Source organism: Dendrobium catenatum, unplaced genomic scaffold, assembly GCF_001605985.2.
Source record: "Dendrobium catenatum unplaced genomic scaffold, ASM160598v2 fragScaff_scaffold_706, whole genome shotgun sequence".
NCBI lineage: Eukaryota > Viridiplantae > Streptophyta > Magnoliopsida > Asparagales > Orchidaceae > Dendrobium > Dendrobium catenatum.
Window position 1 is genome coordinate 852,018 of NW_021319168.1, and position 22,556 is coordinate 874,573.

Here is a 22,556-nt window from a genome sequence, read left to right on the forward strand (position 1 = left end):
TTTTTTAAAGTCCCTATATTTGAAATATTTTATACCACTTTATATTCCAACCAAACAACCCCTTAATAGAATATTTATTTTAACTATTTTATCCCTCTAAAAAAAATAAGTTGTCTAAAATTATAAGAATTTATTTTTTTAATTTTATTTTGAAGTTATACTCCTCTTAATCCTATTTTATTCAACCTAAAAAAAAAATGATTTCGCACAAAAATACCCAAAATGTAAATATTTATTACAAAAATACCATGTGAATAGACTGCGTTGACTGCATTTCTCGGATGAAACGTGGCATAGTGGGCCGAATGAAAATGGACGTAGTGGATAGTTAGTTACAGTACAATTTTTATTTAATAATTTAATATTTCATTTTATTAAAATATTATAGAAAAATATATTTTTTTATTTAAAAAAATTATATTAATATTTTTAATAATTTAAATATTGAAATATTATATAAATAAATATAAAATTTTTAAAACTGACCGGTGCACCGGTGGGACAGTTTCCGCCGGCCATCTTACAAGCCCAGAGAGGCTTTCCTCGGCCGTTGAATTTCCCTCCGTAAATGGAAAGGCCTTTGACCTGCCGGAAAGTAATCCAGGTGGCGGCGGCGCTGCCGTAGTCGGAGGAAGCGACGACGGTGGCTCCATAGGCAAATATTCGCATTCCGACGCTCTTGCATGGACCGGAGAATTCCGCTCGGCTGAGGAAAAAGGTGCCGGAAGGGATGAAAATGGAGGCTGGTTTTGTGGAGGAGCAGGCTTTGGACCATGCGGCGAGAAACGGCTTGGCCGAATCGGTCAGGCCGTCGGGCTTTGCGCCGAAGTCGGTGATGTTGTAGGAAGGCATTGAAGCTGATTTTGTTGTGGAGAGAATGAGGAAGAAGAAAGTCACGAATCTCATGATGAGCTTTTTGGCCATTAAAGAAGAGAGAGAGAGGGAGAGGGAGAGCGAGAGATGGTGGATTGTTGATGGAGCTTGGAGCATAAATTTATAGGCTTTGAATAGGGAAGATTGTTTTTGAAAAGAGTTGTAGAAGTGGAGTTCAAGTGAATCTGATATTAATGAAAAGATATTGGGTCAGGATATTTGGTCAAAACTTTAGTTAGGATAAATTTAAAATTAATATATATAAGATGGCGAGCTGATATAACATTTTATGCATAAAATAAAAAATATATTGAAAATACGTTGACTTACTTTTTTTTTTTTTTAAGGATAATGTTTGGGATAGTTGTTTCACTTCATTGTTTCTCATGTTTATAATTTTATTTGGTTATTATTTTTGATATATTATCGAAAAATTAATTTGATCGGGCACCCTCGAGGCAAAAATCATGCTGGAAACTTCAAAAATTAAATTGAAGATCATTTGAACTCCGATTTTAGCGAACTTATAGTCGAACTAAACGTCTTGAAGTTAAATACAAACCCAACGACACCAAATTCGACCCAATCCGAGTTCATATTGGTCCAAATCAAAGACCCGAAGCACATTTGGAAGGTTCAACCCATAATTTGAATTACCAAACAGTTTTCAAATGTGGCATGCTTATAGTCGAATCGAGTGGCTCGACGATATGAATCCAACGAGCCCAAGATCGTTGAATTCTCATATCTTTAGAGCCTTTAAATGTCTAATAAACGATCCACGATCAAGAGATTCAACATCGGCCGTCCATTCAAACCACTCACAATTTGTCCCTTATCTTCCTTCTATTTACTAGTCACGCCACTCTCAAAAAATTATAAATAGCCCCTCATTTCTCTTAAGAAGGGACCCAAGCAAGAAGAGAAGAAGAGAAGAGAAAGAAGAAGATAAGGAAAAAAATGAGGAGAAGGAAGAAGCTCCTCCTCGACCACCGTCGGACTTTCAACCTGCAGCCGACCGATGCTGGAATTAAGCAAGGAGGAAAGAAGGGAAGGAAGAAGAGAAATAAGAAGATAAGAAAGAGACTCATTCTCGACCATTGCCGAAGTTCCTCCCGAACTCCAAGTGGTGCCAGAGTTCCATCCGACCTTCAAGTGACGTCGGAGTTCCTCTCGAACTCTAAGGGACACCAATGTTCCGCCCGACCTTCAAGTGACGCAGGAGTTCTACCCGATCACACAACGTCACCAGAATTTTGATATCTTTTTGTAACTGAATTTCAACTCGATAGTTGTAATATGATCATCCTCAATTTTAGGGACGAGTCAACCATTTGTAACTTAAGTAAATACTAGTAGAATCTTATCTACTAGGCGTGGCCCCGAGATTTTTCCCTTTACAGGGATTTTCACATAAAAATACTGGTGTTCTTTCATCTTCTATTTTTGTGCTGGATAACTGTGCAGCGTTGAGATAAAAAACGTTCTAACTCTATCACCACATATATTCTAGCCTACAATAGTTTGGCGCCGTCTGTGGGAATCACAATCCCATAATTTTAAGTGTTGCTTCAATGGCCAATGGGCGTAGCAATCGTATCTTGGGAACTTCCCGCTCCAACTTCCACCAATTTAGAAATCAGTCTATGAATCATTGACGTCCAATATCTACCTCTTTTTTATTATGGGGGAAAAAATACTGATGGAGAAGGAACCTTAGGACTTTACTTAGATAAGAAAATCTAAAAAATGGAATAATCTTAGAATGAGATCCTTCAAATCCTACGAGAGACTCGACAACCGGTGCTAGCATAACAGGAGGATGTTCTTCTCCCTCGAGATCCACCATTGGCCGAAGATGTTCAACTTGAACATCTTCAAATAGAGATTCCTCTTCCTCTGCCAAGGAGGCATCTATATAATCACATCAAAACAACGAACTTGCTGATATAGTAAGTTATGCTAATCCTTTGCACATAGGTCAACAACCCACATTCCTCTAGACCTCCTTGAAGACTTAGCCCAACTGCATATTGCTGAGCTCCCTCGCAACACCATATGTCATAATATGCAAAGATTCGTCTAAGAAGAGTTCCCAAAAAGATGTGTAAGACAACATCTTCATCAATGGGACTTCTAGGAGTCATCAAACCTAACTAAAGTCATTCTTCTACACCCCCTTCCAACAAGATTCAAACTGTCAAGTATTGATTCCTACAATGGGACATCTGACCCATACAAGCATATCGATCATTATAGAACCATCATGCATATCCAACGAGCCTCGGATGTACTCCTCTGTCAGGTATTTTCTGTTACCCTCAAAGGACAAGCTTGAACGTAATTCTATTAACTTACAATGAGAACAATTCCTACTTTCATCATATTGGCCTAAGTGTTTGTAGAATAATTCATTGTCAATCAAAAATTACTAAGATTCGTCTCACCTCTTCGGGATCGCCCAAAATGAAGGAGTGTCACTGAAGGAGTATTTTCAACGATTTTCTACCGAGGCTCGGTAAATTCTACGAATAGATCCTGAATTGCTGAGAGGAGTCTTTCTTAGAGGCCTTCATCTTTGCCCCTTCTATTCGGCACTCATATGAGATATAATATATTTATATGCCAACTTGATCCATCGCGTAAAGACATAAATCTCTACAGATGAAGCCATAATGCTCACATAAAATAGTTTGAAATAAATAAATGGAAAGCGCAAAGGTGCACCTAGGATCGATGGATAATTCATCCTCACAACGAAATAAATAATAGAATAATAATCTACCTCATAGGCCTCCATTGCCATGACGGGAACCTTAGCAATAGAAGGATTATACACCACTCAACACATCCCGAGAAAATGTGTTGATTTCCATCCGAGATCAAGATACTGTGACATGGTTGAATCCTTTGAAGTCGAATACAAAAAATCAGGATCAATATTGTCATTTTCATCATAGTTATGGCCACACTATCAAAGCTTGTAAGCTGCTCAAGGATGAAATTAAAAGGCTTATCCGCCAAGGTTATCTTCGATGGTTTATTCGAGTTCCACATGCCCGAGAGGAAGCTCGTCTCACTGGGGACAAAATCAATAATAACATAGGTAACTATTGAATAATCATATAAAAGTTGGTGAGATTGAGATCATTGTAGGAGGCCCTTTATTATCTAATAAAGTATTTTTTGTTGTAGGTGAAAACCCGATGCCAAAGAAGATTTGTATCGATCATTCTATCATTTTTTATAATTCTAATTTGAAGGGAATAAAAGTCCCTCATCAATATCCACTTGTGATTAATGTGGAGATAGGTGACCCGTGTTACAATGTCAAAAGAATTTTTGTGGATAATGAAAGCTTCGTGGATTTCCTATTATATTATACTTTTCTCAATATGGGTCTCACCAGAGAAAAATTGTAGCCTACTGTAGGTCCACTATATGAGTTTGACAATCGACATGTACGAGCAGAATGGATAATTAGTCTCCCAGTTGCACTTAGAGAATTTTTTTGACAGGCTACACACTTTATCTAGTTCATTATAGTAAAGTCAAAATCAGTTTACAATGATATCTTTGGAAGGCCACTCCAGTTGATATTTGAGATTATCGCCTCCATCCCTCACCTTAAGATGAAGTTCCTTATCCCAGTAGGAGTCAATGTAGTATGCAGAGAACAATAAATAGCACAAACCTGCTATCTTAGGTAGGTTAAACCACGTCCAACAGTTACCCTGAGCATCGAGGACTTTGATCTCTAGGGCGAGGATATCCCTCAGAGAGCTCCTCCTATAGAAGACCTCACTACTATATCCATATCAGAAAAACACCCTTCAATGATCGTGCAGATTGTATCCCTTCTCTCAGACGAAGAGAAGAAAGAATTAGTAAATTTTCTATGAAATAATTAGGATGTTTTTGGATGGAGTCTAACATATATGTATAGAATCGACCCTGAAGTGATCTTGCACTCCCTCAAACTCAACCAAACTTTTAAGCCAGTAATCCAAAAGAAATAAAAGATTTTACCAGATCGTTAGCAAGTAAGTAAGCAGGAATTGGATAAGCTTTTAAAAGTTTGATTGATACAGGAAGTATACTACCCCACTTGGTTGGAGAATGTCATCATGGTATGCAAGACAAGTAAAGCTTAGAAAATTTTTGTATACTATATATATCTCAATAAAGTCTGTCCAAAAGACATCTTTTCCTTTCCTCGTATTAACCAGTTAGTCGATACCACATGTAGACATCAGATGTTGAGCTTTATGGATGCATACTCTGGCTATAATTAAATAAAGATGGATCGTACTGATGAAGAGGCCAAAGCTTTTCAAACAAATAAAGGATTATACTGCTATCTGGTGATGTCATTCAGGATCAAAAATGTTAGAGCCACATATCAACGCCTTATGAATAAGGTTTTCAAGGACCTTATTGGACGCTCTATAAAAGTATATGTTGATGATATGCTTGTGAAGAGTTTTGAAAAATCTCTACATATATCTGACTTTGAATAATGCTTCCATCTACTATGACACTACAACATGAGACTCAACTCTGCCAAATGTGCTTTTGGAGTCGCATATGGAAAGTTTTTAGGATTTATGGTTACCCATAAAAAAATCAAGGTACTAAGGGATATGATGCCCCCAAAGAATATCAAGGAAGTCTAGAGACTAAATGGAAGGATTTCAGTGCTATCTCATTTCCTGGCTCGTTCAGGAGATAAATATATACCCTTCTTCAAAATACTTAGAGGTGCTCGTAGCTTTGGATTTCAATGGACTGATAAATACTAAGAAGCCTTTCATACTAATTCACAATTAGTTGCCTCTTAGGTTGATGGAGAGTTTGACATCCATAACCCACAACTAACCCAATATTGTAACATCGTAAAGTTGCTCTTAGCCTATATAAAAGAGTATCAGATCATCCACATTCTTTGAGAGCAAAACACACATGCCGATGCTCATTCTAAACTTACTACATCAACGATAAGAAATATTTATAAGATAAAGTATATCGAGGAGATCTACTTTCTAAGTATCCAAGGTCCGTGGGTTATATAATCAATCGATGAACCAAGAGAGGCTTCTTGGATCGATCCTACATTATCCTTTTTATCTGAAGGAGTGTTGCCTGAAGAGCCTATGGCTGTAACACGACTTTAGAGACAAGCATCAAATTTCACTATTATTGGTGGCGAGTTATACAAACGTTCTTTCACTGAACCATACCTCAAATGTCTCCCGCATTTAGAAGCCGATTACGCACTCTGAGAAGTCTATTCAGGAGTATGTGGAGAACATATGGGAGGAAAAACATTAGCCTACAAGATCATGAGATAGATATTCTATTAGCCTATAATAAAACATGATGCACTTGAGTTTATTTAAAAGTGTGAAAACTGTCAATTGCATTCCAATCTCACCCATACACCCGCCCGCTCTAGAGCTTGCATCACTTCAGAGCCCTTGGCCTTTTGCCTAGTAGGGAATTGATATAATAGGACCCTTCCTTATAGCCATTGGACAAAGAAAATTCATCATCCTGGTTATAAATTACTTCACCAAGTGGGTGAAGGCAGACTTCACCCACTTGTAACAAAATAGTCTGTCATTTTCCCATATATCATCACTAATAATGGGACATAATTTATTGGGAAGATTTTTATATCTTTTTGTAAGAATTTTCATATTCAGCTAGTCTACACAGTTGTAGCCCATCCTCAGGTGAATGAGCAAATATATATTATAAATCGAATAATTCTAAAAGGAATGAAAAACACGCCTAGGGAAGGTTGGGGGGCAATGGGCTGAAGAACTCCCAAATATCCTTTAAGCTTATCAGACTATTGCTAGAACTAATACATGACAAATCCCATATAATATCTGCTTTGGCATAGAAGTGTTCATACTGGTTGATATTAGAATCCCGAGCAATAGAGTTCAGACTTTTGACTTTAGTAACAACGATGAGAAGCTTAGAAATAACTTAGATCTCCTCCTAGAAGTAAGAGATGTAGCCTCACTCAGGACCGCTAGCTACAAACCACCAAAGGGTTGCCCGTCATTACAATCGAAGGGTGAAACCTTGATCTATCTCTCTTGGGGACTTAGTTCTGTGTAGCATCGAAGCAGTTGGAAGGGACATCAGCGCAACAAGCTCTCTCCCCTTTGGGAGGGTCCTTATTTGGTGGCAGCTATGGTTAAGCCTAGTACCTTCAAACTGAATGATGCTAATGGAAAGATGCTCCCTCAAACTTGGAATGTTAGCAATCTTTGCAAGTATTATTAGTAGGTGTTAATAGTATTATTTATCTTGCATTATGTTCTCCTATGTTGATAGTGTTGTTTGTCTTGTGTTAAATGTTCCCTCAGGTTATTATGTTATCCTTTTGTGCATCCTTCAAGTTTTGTTATGCTAACATTTCATACATCCCTTATGTGTTTATTGGGGTAGAACTCTTCTAGCCCCTGCATCCTTAAGTTATATTAGAGAATTATTATATTGTCTTATATAATACAGTAATGTGATGTTCACTTTGTTATGATATTATCTCCTCATGTAAAAGATAAAAACCCACAAAAAATTTTAGCCTATTTATCCATGATTCGAGAAATACATAATTTATATTGTATCTCGATTAGTGGATGATGAATCCCATGAGGATTTGATCTGACCTCTTTCATAAAAATTAATTTCATCTAGCAAATGCTTCGACTAACAACCTTAGATAGGTCAAACATCCTAGGGATGACTTGAATTTTAAATTATTAGATGATCAATTCTAGGAGGGTTTGATCTCACCTCTTCCATACATATTAAATATCATCAAGCAAATGCTTTGATTAACAACCTCATATAGGTCAAAACATTTAAGGAGGATCTCTCACATTCACTCAAGTCAAGAGAATCCACTAAAAAATTTCTCATCATCCAAACTAAAATAAAACTAAGTAAATTTCATATGCATATAAGAAAAAGAAAAAAAATACACAACTTCTTAATATATCACCAAACATCACATACATCATATGAAAATATCAACACAAAACACATATAATCATCACTAAAATATATAAAGTGACACAATAAATAACATAATAACCTTACAAAATCTTAATATCATTATCCTCCTCCTCAAGGGCAAAGGCTTTATGAACCCACTCTCTATCTCTTCACCATCAGAATCTAAAGATGGGTCACCAGAAGCCTGGCTAGGTGTCAACCTTTCGATCTCCGATCCAGTCTTGCACTGCACTAGACGCACGCCCTTCAGAAACCTCTGATGAAGTCTTCCTCCATACACTCCAATTCAAAGGCCTTGACCTCCACATCATATATGTGATAACGAGTTTCCTGAATCTGATCCTGGACGATCATCTTGAAGGCAATAGACTTCTTGAACTTTTCAATGACTTTGGAAGGTGACTGTTCTGACTTGGACATTACTTCCTTCTCAAATAATAAGCTATGGAGTCCCTTGATCTCATTATCAAAGGCTACAATATTTTCTTTAGTGGTCTACTGATCTTTAACATACTAATTGATTACTGCCTATGCATCCACCAACTCAATATGCTGAATGTCTTTCTGCTGATTCTATAAAGAGGTTGAGGTTGTCATATTAGCCAATTCTGACCTACATTATGCTAGCTGCTCTTCCACAGCCTTTATTTCCTTGATTTTACTATCATACTTCTTTTTGTACTCTCCATGGAAGTACTTTACTTTCACAAACTCGTTATTCCAATCATTTAAAACCTTAGTCATTTCAATTTTAAGGTTCATACATTTCACCAACTGAAACGTTAAATTTTTTTTTTCATAAGGGTTATATTCTTATGAGAGCGTCAAAAGAAAAAGCAAGAAAGAGACTATAAACTCACCAACTCTTCAGTCCGTCGACGACTAACACATTGATGCTTAAAAAAATGTTCAAGAATATTTGACTTGGATGGAGAGACATGATTACTTTTATTGGAAATAGTTAAAATCTCCTCCACTCTCTTCTTCTTTGATGTTTGCGGATCACCCTCATTTCCTGATCGTTTAGGAGGAGCTTTTGACGGTTGGATAACTGCAATGAAGACTTTGGCAGACTTCTTTAGCATACGAGTATGTGATCTCCCTGCTTGAGTATATAATTTCACCTTGAATAGATATTCTTCTTCTATATATCTACTCAGATGCCTTGACTCGTAATGGAGGGTGTCAATATCAGCGAGATTGAGGATCTTTAATAAGTCTTCTACTCCAACGTGTAAGGGAATGGGCAAATCCTTCAATTTTCCCCATTTTTCCTGGAGTTTCCAATCATTCTGCATAAAAAAGAAGTCACTAACCCATGTTCTTAATTGATCTAGAGTGTGGATATCCAACCACTTTGATCAGAAGGAGATAAGGCCCTGCGTATCACAAACAAGTCTACCCATCCGAGAAAGGCACTCCGGGGATAATACCGATCCACGATCTATAAAAAATACGATCTACCCCGTTATGATTGACATGGATCTATAAGAAAGCTGGGGCAAACTCACTCCACATGTCGCCAAAATGTCAATCAACTCTGGAGGAGAGGGAAATCGTAGTCCCCCTCGCAAATTGAACTCGTACACCGTCAAAAATCCTACTTGAGGGGAACATGCACAAGCAGATCTTTCAAGCGCTTTCATCACAAGGTCGTTAGAGAAGTGAAATTTCTTCCTGAAAATGATCAATGAATCACTAGTTATGGTGGATATAATGTTATCAGCCTTGACTACTTTCTGAGTCTTCTTTAAACCCTCAGATCGGACAGCAGAGCGATCTCCTTTGATTATGGAGATTTGGTGGAGGTCATGTCACCCATTTAAACTTCTATACTAAAGAGAGGCACTAAATTTGAGTAGGGGATACCACCTACCAAAAGCAATGGAAAGCTTCTAAAGTAAGAAGGAAAATGGAGGAGAAAGAAAATGAAATGATGTAAAAATTCTAACTTCTGTACAAGGAGAGGGCCCTTGAATTTTAGTAGGAGATGCCACCTACCAGAAAATAGGGAAATGCCACAACTGTAAGAAGTTTAGAATGAGGGAGGAGAAAGAAAAAGAACGACTTTAAAATTTCAACTTCTATACAAGGAGAGGGGCCCTGAATTTTAGTAGGAGAGGTCGTCTATAAAAAATAGAGGAATGCCTCAATTGTAAGAAATTTGGAGGAAGAAGAGATAAGAGGAGAAGGTGCAAAAAATTCATTACCCGGGGGGATTTTCCTCCCATTTTGTTCAAACTTTTTTAAAAATATTTCTAAAAGCTTTTTTAAAGATTTATGGGCTCCATATGTGATAATTTTCAGAATTATATATATATATATACTTTAAAAAAAAAGAAAAAGAAAAAGTGGGCCCCACATTTAAAAAAAAATAAAATTTTTAAATGATATACACTTGGTTATAACTGGCTGCCTTGACCGTGCACTCCAAACGACGCTCCGTTTCAGTGCCGGCGGCGGCCGGATGATCGATTTGGCCGCTTACACGTGTCCAGGCTCCGAATTCAGGCTCGAACAACCCAAATTAGACGTTTTTTTGAGTCTTTGAACACGCTTTTCGATATTTTGAACTTAATTTTGGCACTTTCGGAGCTCAGTGGAGCTTCTAAGATGTAATTTGAGCAAAGTTATATTTTCTGGAGCTCAGTTTTTACACATTCAATCGATTTGAAGTATCATGACATGTATTTTCAGACTCCTGGAGCTTTGACGTTTGAAAATAGGGGGCAACTGATATATTATCCAAAAAATTAATTTGATCGGGCACGAATCTCGAGGCAAAAATCATGTTGGAAACTTCAAAAATTAAATTGGAGACCACTTGAACTCCGATTTCAGTGAACTTATAGTCGAACTGAACGTCTCGGAAATACAAACCCAATGACACACCAAATTTGACTCAATCCGAGCTCAAATTCGTCCAAATTAAAGACCCAATACACATTTGGAAGGTTTGATCAATAAGTCTAATTACCAAATAGTTTCCAAATGTGTCATGCTTATAATTGAATCAAGCGGCTTGACGAGACAAATCCAACGAGCCTAAGATCATCGAATTTTGATATCATTAGAGATTTAAATGTCTGATAAACAGTCAATGATCAAGAGATTTAACATCGGCCGTACATTCAAACAAATCCCAATTTGCTTGTGATCTTCCTCCTATTTACTGGACATGCTACTCTCAGAAAACTATAAATGGCTCCTCATTTCTCTTATGAGGAGACTCAAGCAAGAAGAGAAGAAGAGCAGATAAGGAAGAAATGGAGGACAAGGAAGAAGCTCCTCCTCGACCACTGCCGGACTTTCAACCGGCAGTCGACCGACACTGGAATTAAGCAAGGAAGCAAGATGGGAAGGAAGACGAGAAAGAATAAAGATGGAAGAGACTCCTCCTCGATCACCGTCAGAGTTCCTCTCGAACTCCAAGTGACGCCGGAGTTCTCCCCGAACTCCAAGTGGCGCCAGAGTTCCACCCAACCTTCAAGTGACACCGGAGTTCCTCCCGAACTCTAAGGGATGCAAAAGTTCCACCCGACCTTCAATTGATGCAAGAGTTCTACCTGATCACTCAACGTCATCGAAATTTCAATATCTTTTTGTAATTGAATTACAGCTTGAGAGTTGTAATCTGATCGTCCTCAATTTCAGAGACGAGTCAATCATTTGTAACTTAAGCAAACACTAGTGAAATCTTATGAACTGGGCGTGGCCCTGTGGTTTTTTCCTTTACATGACTTTCCATGTAAAAATACTCATGTTTTTTCATCTTCTGTTTGTGTGCTGAATATCCGTGCAACGCTTAGACGAAAATATTTCTAACTCTATCGCCGCATATATTCTAGCCCGCAATAATTTTCTTATTATTTTTTTCTATAATTCAAAATTTTTTATGATGGAAAGCTACTTTTTACAAACAAAGTTACTAATATGTGATAGCTTAATGAAGGCAGTTGTTTGATTTAATTTTTTTTTTGTTGGATAATAAAAATTGAATAAATTTAAACTATGGAACTATGCCATATTCCTATGTGATGGATTTGAGGTTTTATATTGAAAAAAAAAAAAAGAACTATCTCAATTTTATAGTTCATAATATCTCCAAAGTTATCCATAGGCCATCAGCCCATTCAAGGACTCATTGACAAAGCACTTTTTGGTATAATATATCATAAATATTATGATATTTTGCAAAGTTCAATGGTCAATTAAACTTATTTTTCGTTTGAGGTGGTTTTCTTACTGTTTTGTTTTTTAGATCACAATCATAATTTATATTTGTCTAATACTTTTCTGCTGCTTTCAAGAAGCTTTTGTACTAGAAAACTGTTTTTTACAGCAGCTTTAAGAATTAGTAAAAAGTCATACCAAATAAAGCCTTAGGCTTCGTTTGGGACGGCTTTTTTATTGCTTTCTAAAACGGAGTTTTAGTACAAAATTAAAAAATTTTGTACTAAAACTCCATTTTAGAAAGCAATAAAAAAGCCGTCCCAAACGAAACCTTAGTTTCACAACAACAGCTTTAAAACTACTTTTATAAAATGCTACACCCATATAAAAAAACCTTAGATTATAACTCTTACTTCTAAATTGAAGTGCTATGTAAAAATATCTCATTATTTTGTTAAATCGTATTTAGTTAATATCAAATAAACAAACATTTACTAATCACAAATCTAGCACTTAATTAACCTTAATTATGTGCAATTTCCCCCACATAAATGTAGAAATCTGTGTCATTTTTGGTTGCCTATTAAAGCTTACATCTATTGTCAGTGATAAATGTAAAATTAGGTTAATTCGATAAAATTAGCTTTGATATTTTCATAAATCTTTTGGGCACTTTCATGTTCATGTGACCATAATAGCTCTCTTTTCATTAAGAATTCTATGTGATTCCTTCCATGTGCTTGGGATTATGCATATCAGAAATATCTTTTGAAGGATGTAATTCTTTTTAGGGAAAATATTTTCAATTAATTATTATAATTTCTATTTTTTTCCATCGAAATTATGAAGAATTTCTCCTTCTTTTATTTAGTATTTTTTTTTTACTAAGGATCTATTTCTGACAATTTTCTCGTTGCTTTGCTTTTCGGAAAGCAATCACAATTTTATTTAGCTATTATTTTTCTTACTTGTTTCTTAGACTTTGTTTGAGACAACTTTTTTATTGCTTCTTAAAGCAGCTTTCTGGTATAAAAAATGAAAATTTTTATACTAAAAAGTTGTTTTAAGAAACAATAAAAAAATTACCTCAAACGAAGCCTTATAGTTTTTAAAAAACTTCTATGGTGAAATATTGATTTTTTTTGCAGGCAAAGAAACTAAGGCTTCCTTCGGGATAACTTTTTGCAACTATTTTTTAGCTGCTTTCAAGAAATTTTAGTACTAAAAAGCTGTTGTAAAAAGTAGTATAAAACTGTGCCAAACGAAGAATGACTTTCTTAAGGCTTCTTAAAGCAGCTTTATAGTTCAGAAATTAAAAATTTTGTATTAAAAAGTTGCTTTAAGAATAAGTAATTAAACTATCACAAACGAAGCTTTGGAACAGCTTTTTTACTACTTCATAAAGCAGCTTTTTAGTACAAAATTTTTATTTTTTGAACTAGAAAGCTACTTTATAAAAAAATAAGAAAGCCGCCCCAAACGAAGCCTAACTTACCATCCCAACAACAACTTCATAAAGAACTTTCTAAAGTGCTACCATTATCCCAAATAGACTCTTAGATAAATAAATTATTCTCATAAAGATATTAGAATAACTATGAATTGTTTATTTTTAAAATAAACTTATGGATCTGAGCTGAATTAATCAACACATAAAATTGATTTTTTTTATATAAAATAATTATTTTTTAACATAATAATACATTAAATATTGAAACAATAAAAGAAAAAGGTCTAAGATTTTATGTAGTTTATAAATTGTTCTAGAAAAGACGGATATTGCAATCAACAAAGTTATAAAGATAACAGATTTGAACTTTATGTTAGGAGTATTGTTTCTACGGTTAAAGTTCTTAATTAATGATTATCAAAATGGTTAATTGATAGTTACTAAAGCCTAAAATATCTGATTAATGCGATTTTTCACATTGTTCAATTCAAAAGCAAGATTTATGATTCGTTACAACTTTTTTATTACTTTCTAAAGTAGTTTTTTAGTACAAAAAATTTTTAAACTTAAAATATTTGTATTAGAAAGCTGTTTTACAAAGTAGTAAAACAAGTTAAAGTTTCATTTGGGAGAACTTTTTTTCTGCTTTTTAAAACAACTTTCTAGCACAAAATTTTCTAATTAAAAAACTATATTTGTACTAGAAAGCCGCTTTTAAAAGTAGTAATAAAATTGTCCCAAACGAAGCCTTAGTTCTCTTCTTACTTCGTATCAATATCTTAGTTTGGTATTTTTTTTGTAGCTTATATATAATATTAAGCTACCAAAAAAATACCAATGCATATTAAAAAGTTTTTTAACTTTTTTTCTATTTCATAGATTTTTATTTTAAGAAAAAAATTAGCTTGAGTTATCGTAAAAAATTTTGGATCATAATGAGTCTCAAGTCCATTGAATTTGCTTTTAGATGCGTGTAATTTATATGAATTTTGTATTGCACTTATCTTAAAGTATATATAACGGTTTTGAAATCAAGCATGATCAAATTTCTATCATGATATTCTAATATAAATTTTTATTCTATTTTATTATTGTATGAGAATATTGATTCATTGATACAAAAAAAAAAAAAAAAAACTTTTGCCAGTTAGGTATGAAGAAGAAGATATTCAATATTCCTATTAGCCTATAAATAACTCAAATAGATTAACATATAGTGAAGAAGAAGATATTCATTTACTTAAAGTGGGGAAGATATTCATTCCTTAACTCAAATAGATTCACCTATAGAACCTCTTCAACATCATTAGTCAAATGGAATAATAATTGTTTGGCTTCTTTTATGGTGTTCCAAGGTTATTGCTTCAACGATTTTGTATTGATCGACTTGTACTATCTTAATAGTTCATGATATTTAGTCATCTTGCTATATAATACTCTCTGAATTTATCACTTGCTATTGCCAATAACATTAGTGCACGTCATTGCCTGTAGCTTGATGCATGTCATATGCTTTAACTATAACTCTCAACATCAGCATCAATATTTATGTTAGACTTTTGAGTCCCTAATCTCCTCTCCTCAAAGGAGAACAACCAAATAAATAAGAAATTACTCTTGAAGATAGCTCTCATATCACATGGTTTTTCCAACATTCACAATATAAATTATTATATACAGTTTGTATTTACTATATTATATCAATATCTTTCACAATTACATGAAAGAACATCGTTTTAAACTGATGATTAATACTAGTTGAATTATTTCAACTAGATCAGATCATATGATTTTTCTCTTTCACGAGATTTTCATGTAAAAACTCTATGTTAAGGCAGGTGGTTGTCTATGTTAATGTTGTAGTAGTGAGAATATATGGTTCCTATTGACATGGAAGAAGGGTGATGAGATATGTGGGATGATCTATTGAACAAGAGAGATAGAGAGGTAAGAGCAGTTGGATTAAAATATGATCATATCATAATAATATATGTTTTTTTAATTGTTTTTAATTTTTTTATTCAAACAAAGCTTAACTTATCATGCAAAAATCATAACATGACAATCAATATTTTATGTGCACTATTTCTTAATCTCACAATTATAAATAATTAATTTCTTAATAATTTATTCATATTATTCTTAGAGATATAATATAATGATCATATTATATCCATCATAATCGAATATTTATAAATTTTCTGTGTTCAATACTTTGAAAATGATTTATTTAAAAGATTTGTGATGATGATGATCATCTATTAAATTATATATATATTAAATTGTGAAAACTATTTGGTATATTAGGTGTTCAATTCAGTTAAATTTATTTCAAAAGATATTTAAGAATTTATATAATTGAGTTTGCCTAAATCAATCTTAATTAGATTTATCAAATATCATAACAAATTATTATTTATTAATTTATTATGCTAATTAAATAATAACTTAGATTTAGGAAAAATGAATTAAAATAAAAACAATCTCGTTTAATTTATTTTAACTAAATAATACAAAATATGTCAATTAATTTAATTATTTAATGAATACATGTATATTTAATTTATTTGATTGAATATTAATCATTTTAATTAATAAATCATTTCCCCAAAAAAAAAAAAAAATTTTTAGCAAAAAAATTTCTTAAATGAAAAAGACGTACCAAACGAATCCTAATTACTCAAACTAATTCTAATAAATATGTTTCATAAAAAAAGCTTTTTTGTTGTGACTTTTTTTTTTATTACAAACTCAATATCAAAGGACTTTTTAGAGAATTATAATTTATACTGTAATATTTTTTTTACAAGCAACTCTAAGTATTTTTTTAACGTTTAAAGCTTCGTTTGGGATAGCTTTTTTGTTGCTTTCTAAAACAACTTTTTAGTACAAAAAAAATTCATGAATCATAAATTTTTATTCTAAAAAATTGTTTTAGAAAGCAGTATGAAAGCTGTTGTCCCAAACTAAGCCTAAAACCTTTACAAAACTTCTTTAAAATTATTGTCAAGATCTTTTTGTTTTTGATATTATAGTTTGTATGATCTGATCTTTCACTAATTTTTTATTTGATTAGATGAACATTTGAAATTTTGAGTTCCATAAGCATTTAAGTCTCCATTGACTTGAAAAGATACAATATCAACAAATTAGTACCGAATAAGTCAATTAATTACTCAATAACACCTTTCATGCACAAAAGTCCAACTTGATTAGAGGAGGCATAGTTTGGTACTTCCACCATCGACCTTAATTTCAATAAAAATCTTAGACTAACAAACATTATGGGCCCTTCAAATGTTATTTTATCTCTAAAATCTTTAAACAAAATAGAAAAGAGTAAAGCAAAATTAAAAATGGTAAATTCTTCAACTAATATCAAGGAGCTAGGAAGACTTGGAGACTACTTAGGTTTTCTATTATTTTTATTTTATTTATGCTTCTCAAAATCAATTTGGATTCATGCTGAGTAGGTATGCTATGGAAGCTTTATATTTATTGGGAGGTTTGATGGAGAAGTATAGAGAGAACAACTGAACAAGGAGGATGTACATATAATATTTATTGATTTGGAGAAAGTATATGATAATGTTTCAAGAGAAGTGCTCTGGAGAGTTCTAGAAAAGAAAGGGATTAGTAATGCTTATATTCAAGTCATTAAGAATGGTTTGCAAGAGCTGTTACTTGTGTTCAAACACAAGGTAGTTTGATCAAGTGTTTTTCTATTTCAGTTGGATTTCATTAACAATCAACATTAAGTCTGTATCTTTTTGTTTTAGTTGTGGATGTTCTTGCTAGACATTTGCATGAGGATGTATCATAGTAAATGTTTTTTGTCGATGATATTCTTTTTATTGATAAGACTAGAGAGGGAGTTGAAGGTAAACTTAAATTATGGAGGTCAACCTTAAGTCTATGAGTAGATTTAAAATTGAATGCATTGAGTATAATTTTAGTAATAATAGATCATGTAGAGGGATTGTGACTTTGCATGTTCTTGTCATAAATAAGTTTGCGTTTTAGATATCTCGAGTCTATTGTTCAAAGTGATAGTGATATATATGGGGATATTATTAGTAGAATTCAAGTTGGATGTTTGAAGTGGAGAAATGTATGTGATAGAAAGGTATCCCTCAAACTTAAGGAAAAATTCTATAGGATCGCGGTGAGACCTGCAATGCTTTATGGCATAGAATATTGGTCATTAAAAGAGAAACATAAAATTAAGTGTTGTAGAGATGATGATGCTCATGTGGATGAGTGATTTGACTATTAGAGATAGAGTGAAACGAGTATATATGTGGAAAGGCTAGAGTAGATCCACTGGAAGAAAAGATTAGAGAAAGTATTCTTAGATGATTTGGTCATATAAAATGTTGGCTTTTCTGATGGTCCAATTAGAAGAGTATATATATTAGATTTGACATATGTTAAGAAAGGTAGTGGCAGGTCTAAAAAGACTTAGTTAAAAAATGTTATAAATATTATTTTTTATTATATTTAAATGATAATTTGACTCTTAACAAGTCACAAATGGAGAAAAAAAGATTCATGTAAGCAACCCCACATAGTGGAATAAAGGCTAGTTGTTGTTGTTGTTATTGTTGCTCCATGTTTTAATATGGAAATAAATATTTGATTAAAAAAATCTTGAATAGATTTATTCATCTTGCTTTTGTTGAATAGACTTAGGCTTCGTTTGAGACGGATTTCTTATTGCTTCTTAAAATAGGTTTTTAGTACAAAAATTAAAAATTTTATACTTGAAAGTTGCTTTGTGAAGAAGTCAAAAAGTTGTCCCAAACGAAGCCTTAGGCTTTGATTGGGACAACTTTCTTAAAAAGCAGGAACAAAGCCGTCACAAATGAAGCCTTATTGATAACAACAATATTCAGCTTTTTTTTTTTTTTTGGTCAGCTTTTTTTTTTTTTTGGTATGCTTTATTTAGAATATCAACACAAATAGTTAAAGAAAATGCCACTAGCAAGTTGGTAAATATTGAGAATGAAATTCTCAAGCATCAACCAATCCTTTCAATTCTAACTGAAAATTAGAATTAAAATGAGAGTAATGATGGTGACTAGGAGATTAATGCTGAAGAGCCAGATGAAGAAAATTAAATTGTAATGTAATAAAGTCGAAAAAAGGAAGAAGATTCAAATGTTTAGGATTAGTTCAAAGAAGTTAAGCTATCTATGAGCTCATAGGATTTGTCTCATCAAGATCCTCTCTTTGGCTATAAGCAAACAATATTTGAAGATCATATGATTACTCAATTAAAATTATTTTTTTATTTATTGATACGTCACAAAAAATCACTTTGATTAAGCACGAATCTCAAGCCATATTCAAGTTGAAAACTTTAGAAATTAAATGTGGGATCATCTGAACTTTGATTTCAACAAATTTATAATCAAATTGAATGTCTCAGTGAGATGAAACCAACGACACTAAAATCTAATGTTGTGAAAACTGGACCAAATAACGAACCGAAAGGAGGAGATGTTCACGGTTTGATGATTCAATGAAGTCGAACCAGATAACATAATAAATACTAAAATTGCATTAAAATTGTAATTAAAATTGCAACTAATTGATATTTGGCTAACAACTTTTAGATTGTTTCTAAAAAAAATTAAAAAAAGCTTTGCCATTAAAATTGCAAATAATTAATATTTGACTAACAACTTTTAAATTGTTTGTAAAAAAAAATTGGAACACCCAAAAGAATGATTTTTTTTGCAATCAAATTTGCATATAAGAAAGAAATTCTTGAACATAACAAAATGTGATCCCCATATTTTTTGTCCTTTTCTTATGAGATTCTTAAACAGTTTGTTAAACGGAAAGGATGGATTTCAGCATAATGGAAGCCTGTAAATCCACAAGAGCCATATAAATGATAAATTCATAGATTCATCAACCTATAAATTATTGGTGTTTTATCCCATTTCCTTCACTTCAGACAAATCCTAACTACTAAGGAATGTGCCCTAATCAGCTCATGTGGTCAAAACAGAACAAAACATGATACTTCTAAAGCAAAAATAGTTGATGTAATCCAACATTAAAAACAAAATCTTATGAAGAAAACCATAAATAAGACAAATAAAATTTAGGTTTACAAAGATCTTATGAAGAGGGGATGCCGAGCGGAGAAGAAGGAACGAGAGAGGAACAGTGCCTATGCTGGGAAGGAGCTTCACATATTTAGAATCTCAATTGCTTTAACTGGATGACAAATGAAATCCAAATATAATGCTTATAGAAGAATCGAGTGACTCAATGAGATGAATCCAATGAAACTAAGATCGCTTAGTTTTGATATTATTAAGGCACTTGAATGCTGAACAAATGTTCTATGATCAAAAGAATCAATATGGGCCATGTTATGGAGTACTCTGAATCTATCCTCAATCTTCTCCATATTTATGGGGCATTGCCACTCTCAAAATTTATAAGTAGAATCTCTCATGCCACATAATGAGGGGGTATGACTTTTAGAGGCTTAGACCCTGAGCTAGAAACTCAAGAGAGCTCTGAGGCTTGAAGCATCCCAGAGCTCTACCACGACATCACTATTAGTGAACCCTTGCCATTAGGCAGTCGCCATTGGACACGACTACTATATTTTTGAATTTTATTGGGTAAAATGATAGTTATGCATTTCTTAAGATATTGCATATTTTATAATTTTTTATGTATTTCATACATCATTGTATTTATAGATGAAATGATACTATTGCTATAAGATGAATGTAGCAATTGCATATAAGCAAGGAAGGTTGACGGTTAGCATTATAATTAATGCGGTTTGAGTGTTAAAATATAATATCCAGCACAAGAGGGTGGCTTAATAAGCTTTCTTTTAAAGAAGATTGGTAGTGTGATCCTGCTTATAGCTTGCAATCGATTGACCAAATTATGCCGACAGGTAGAAGGTGATGACTCTTAAATGATTATGAAAGTTACCTTTGAATTGACTTACGATAATAGATAACTATGGTAAAATAAAGCTTGATGACTAATTATTTGATAGTTAGGGTTAAATTAAAAACTGATGATCAACTGGACGACTAAAATATACCGATACACAGTTATACATGACATAATAATGGATATGATTGATAAATGTATATAATAAAACTATCAATATGAAACTGATAGATTTATAGACTTTTTTTTATCATATTGATATATACTGCTTATTGATTGATATTGACTAGAATGGGAGCATATTGATTCGTTTGCCTTACATTGAAGGCAACGATGTATTTTGATTACTTTTTGGGTTTTTATGCTAGTTTTATATAATTTCAGGTAAAGATAAATAACCTGTGATTTGAGGCTTAATAGTAATGATATTTGATTTTATTTTAGTTCTTTGGTGATATATATTCTTTTGTACCCTATTGTGGCTATTGTACATATTATTTTGGATGATATTTATAGAATGTAAACATTGACTAAATAAATATAATGGTATTTTTTGTTGCTGTTTGGTTATAAGTGAATGATTATTGGTTGTTAACTAAATGAAAAAATAAGTAAAATTAACTAAAAAGATAATAAAGAGAAAATAAAAGAAATTCTTCCACTTTAGATCGTGGCGCGAGACACCTCCAACCTTCGTTGCATGTCGACTATGATCTCTTCAATTATCGTTGCCCGTCAACTACGATCCCTCTAACCTCCATTGCTCGCCGACTACGGTCCCTTCGCCACCATCGCTTGCCGACTATGATCTCTCTGGCCTCCATCGCCCGCCGAAGATGATCTCTCTAACCTCTATCACATGCCAATGATCCTCTACCTTAATAGCCCGACTACAAACCCTTTGACCTCCATTACTTAACTACGATCCCTCCAATATCCGTTACCCTGCTACAGTTCCTCCAATCACCGTCGCCCACCGACTATAATCCCTTGGACAACCTTCACCCACCGACTATATGGTGTTATGCCCCGAATCCTTATGACTCTCAATTAGTCTTCAGCTCCTTATAACTACCATTGGTGAATAAGTGATTCTTAAGGTTATCATGTGGCAGTTATTATATATCTAATACCAATCAAAATATCATTTCAGTTAGTTCAATATCACATTCTAGTACATATTAGTTCTATCAATCATTTTAGAATATATTACATTTTCATATTATATCAAATCACATTATATCATTTTAAACATATTTTCAATAATCATCTTTCCTACTTATTTTACCCATAAATTTTTATAAACATATTTAATTGCTAAAAACACAAAAAAATCATATTAAATTATTCAAAATGATCAAATATATAATATATTAAAAGTTACAGGGTGAAAGATTATGAAATCAGGAGATAATGTATTTTTAACATATTTATGAGAGATAAAATTCATATAAATTAAAATCATCAAAAGCAAAAGTAAGATAATAATTGCTTACAATGCTTAGAATATTTTTTATAACAGAAGTGATAGAACGAAAAGCCTTGGAGAGCTTCCTCTGTCTTTTCTCTCTCCTTTCCTCCTTCCCATTCTCCATTTCCTTCCCGAGCAAGTCACATCATGAATGGGGAAACTATTAGTGCCTAGCATCGCAACACTCAGACCCAGTGCCACAGCACTGCATGCATAATTCAGAATTACTGTAGAAACATAGACTCAAATGCCGTTGCGATAGTTTTTCATACTGTTCTACTCTCAAATCTAGTGCCACACTGCTCACAAGCATAGTGCCAAAGCATTCTAGTTTAAATAGAAATTCAAAAGTTCATATATTAAATTTTTTTTCATTTTTGGGTTATTACATACGGTCCCTTTGACAATCATCGTCCTATGACTACTATCCCTGCCACCTCCATCGCCGGTTAACAATGATCCCTTTGACCTTCATTATCCGTCGAATACGATCCCTTTGACCACCATCATCCACCGACTATGATCCCTCGGACCTCTATTACACGACAACAATCCTCTCTACCTTAGTCGCCCAACTACGACTACCCCCGACCTCTGTCGCCCGACTAGAGTCTTATT

At 33.3% G+C, this 22,556-nt stretch overlaps 1 protein-coding gene across 1 annotated transcript in view; it reads right to left on the reverse strand.

The window, feature by feature from the left end:
- Window positions 1–924, reverse strand: part of LOC110109706 (polygalacturonase-like) — a 2,624-nt gene extending 1,700 nt beyond the window's left edge. Inside the window, exon 1 of the mRNA XM_028695909.1 lies at window positions 478–924. Coding sequence (XP_028551742.1) covers window positions 478–924 — 447 coding nt within the window. The remainder of the gene's footprint in view (window positions 1–477) is intronic.
- Window positions 925–22,556: the final 21,632 nt, after the last annotated feature.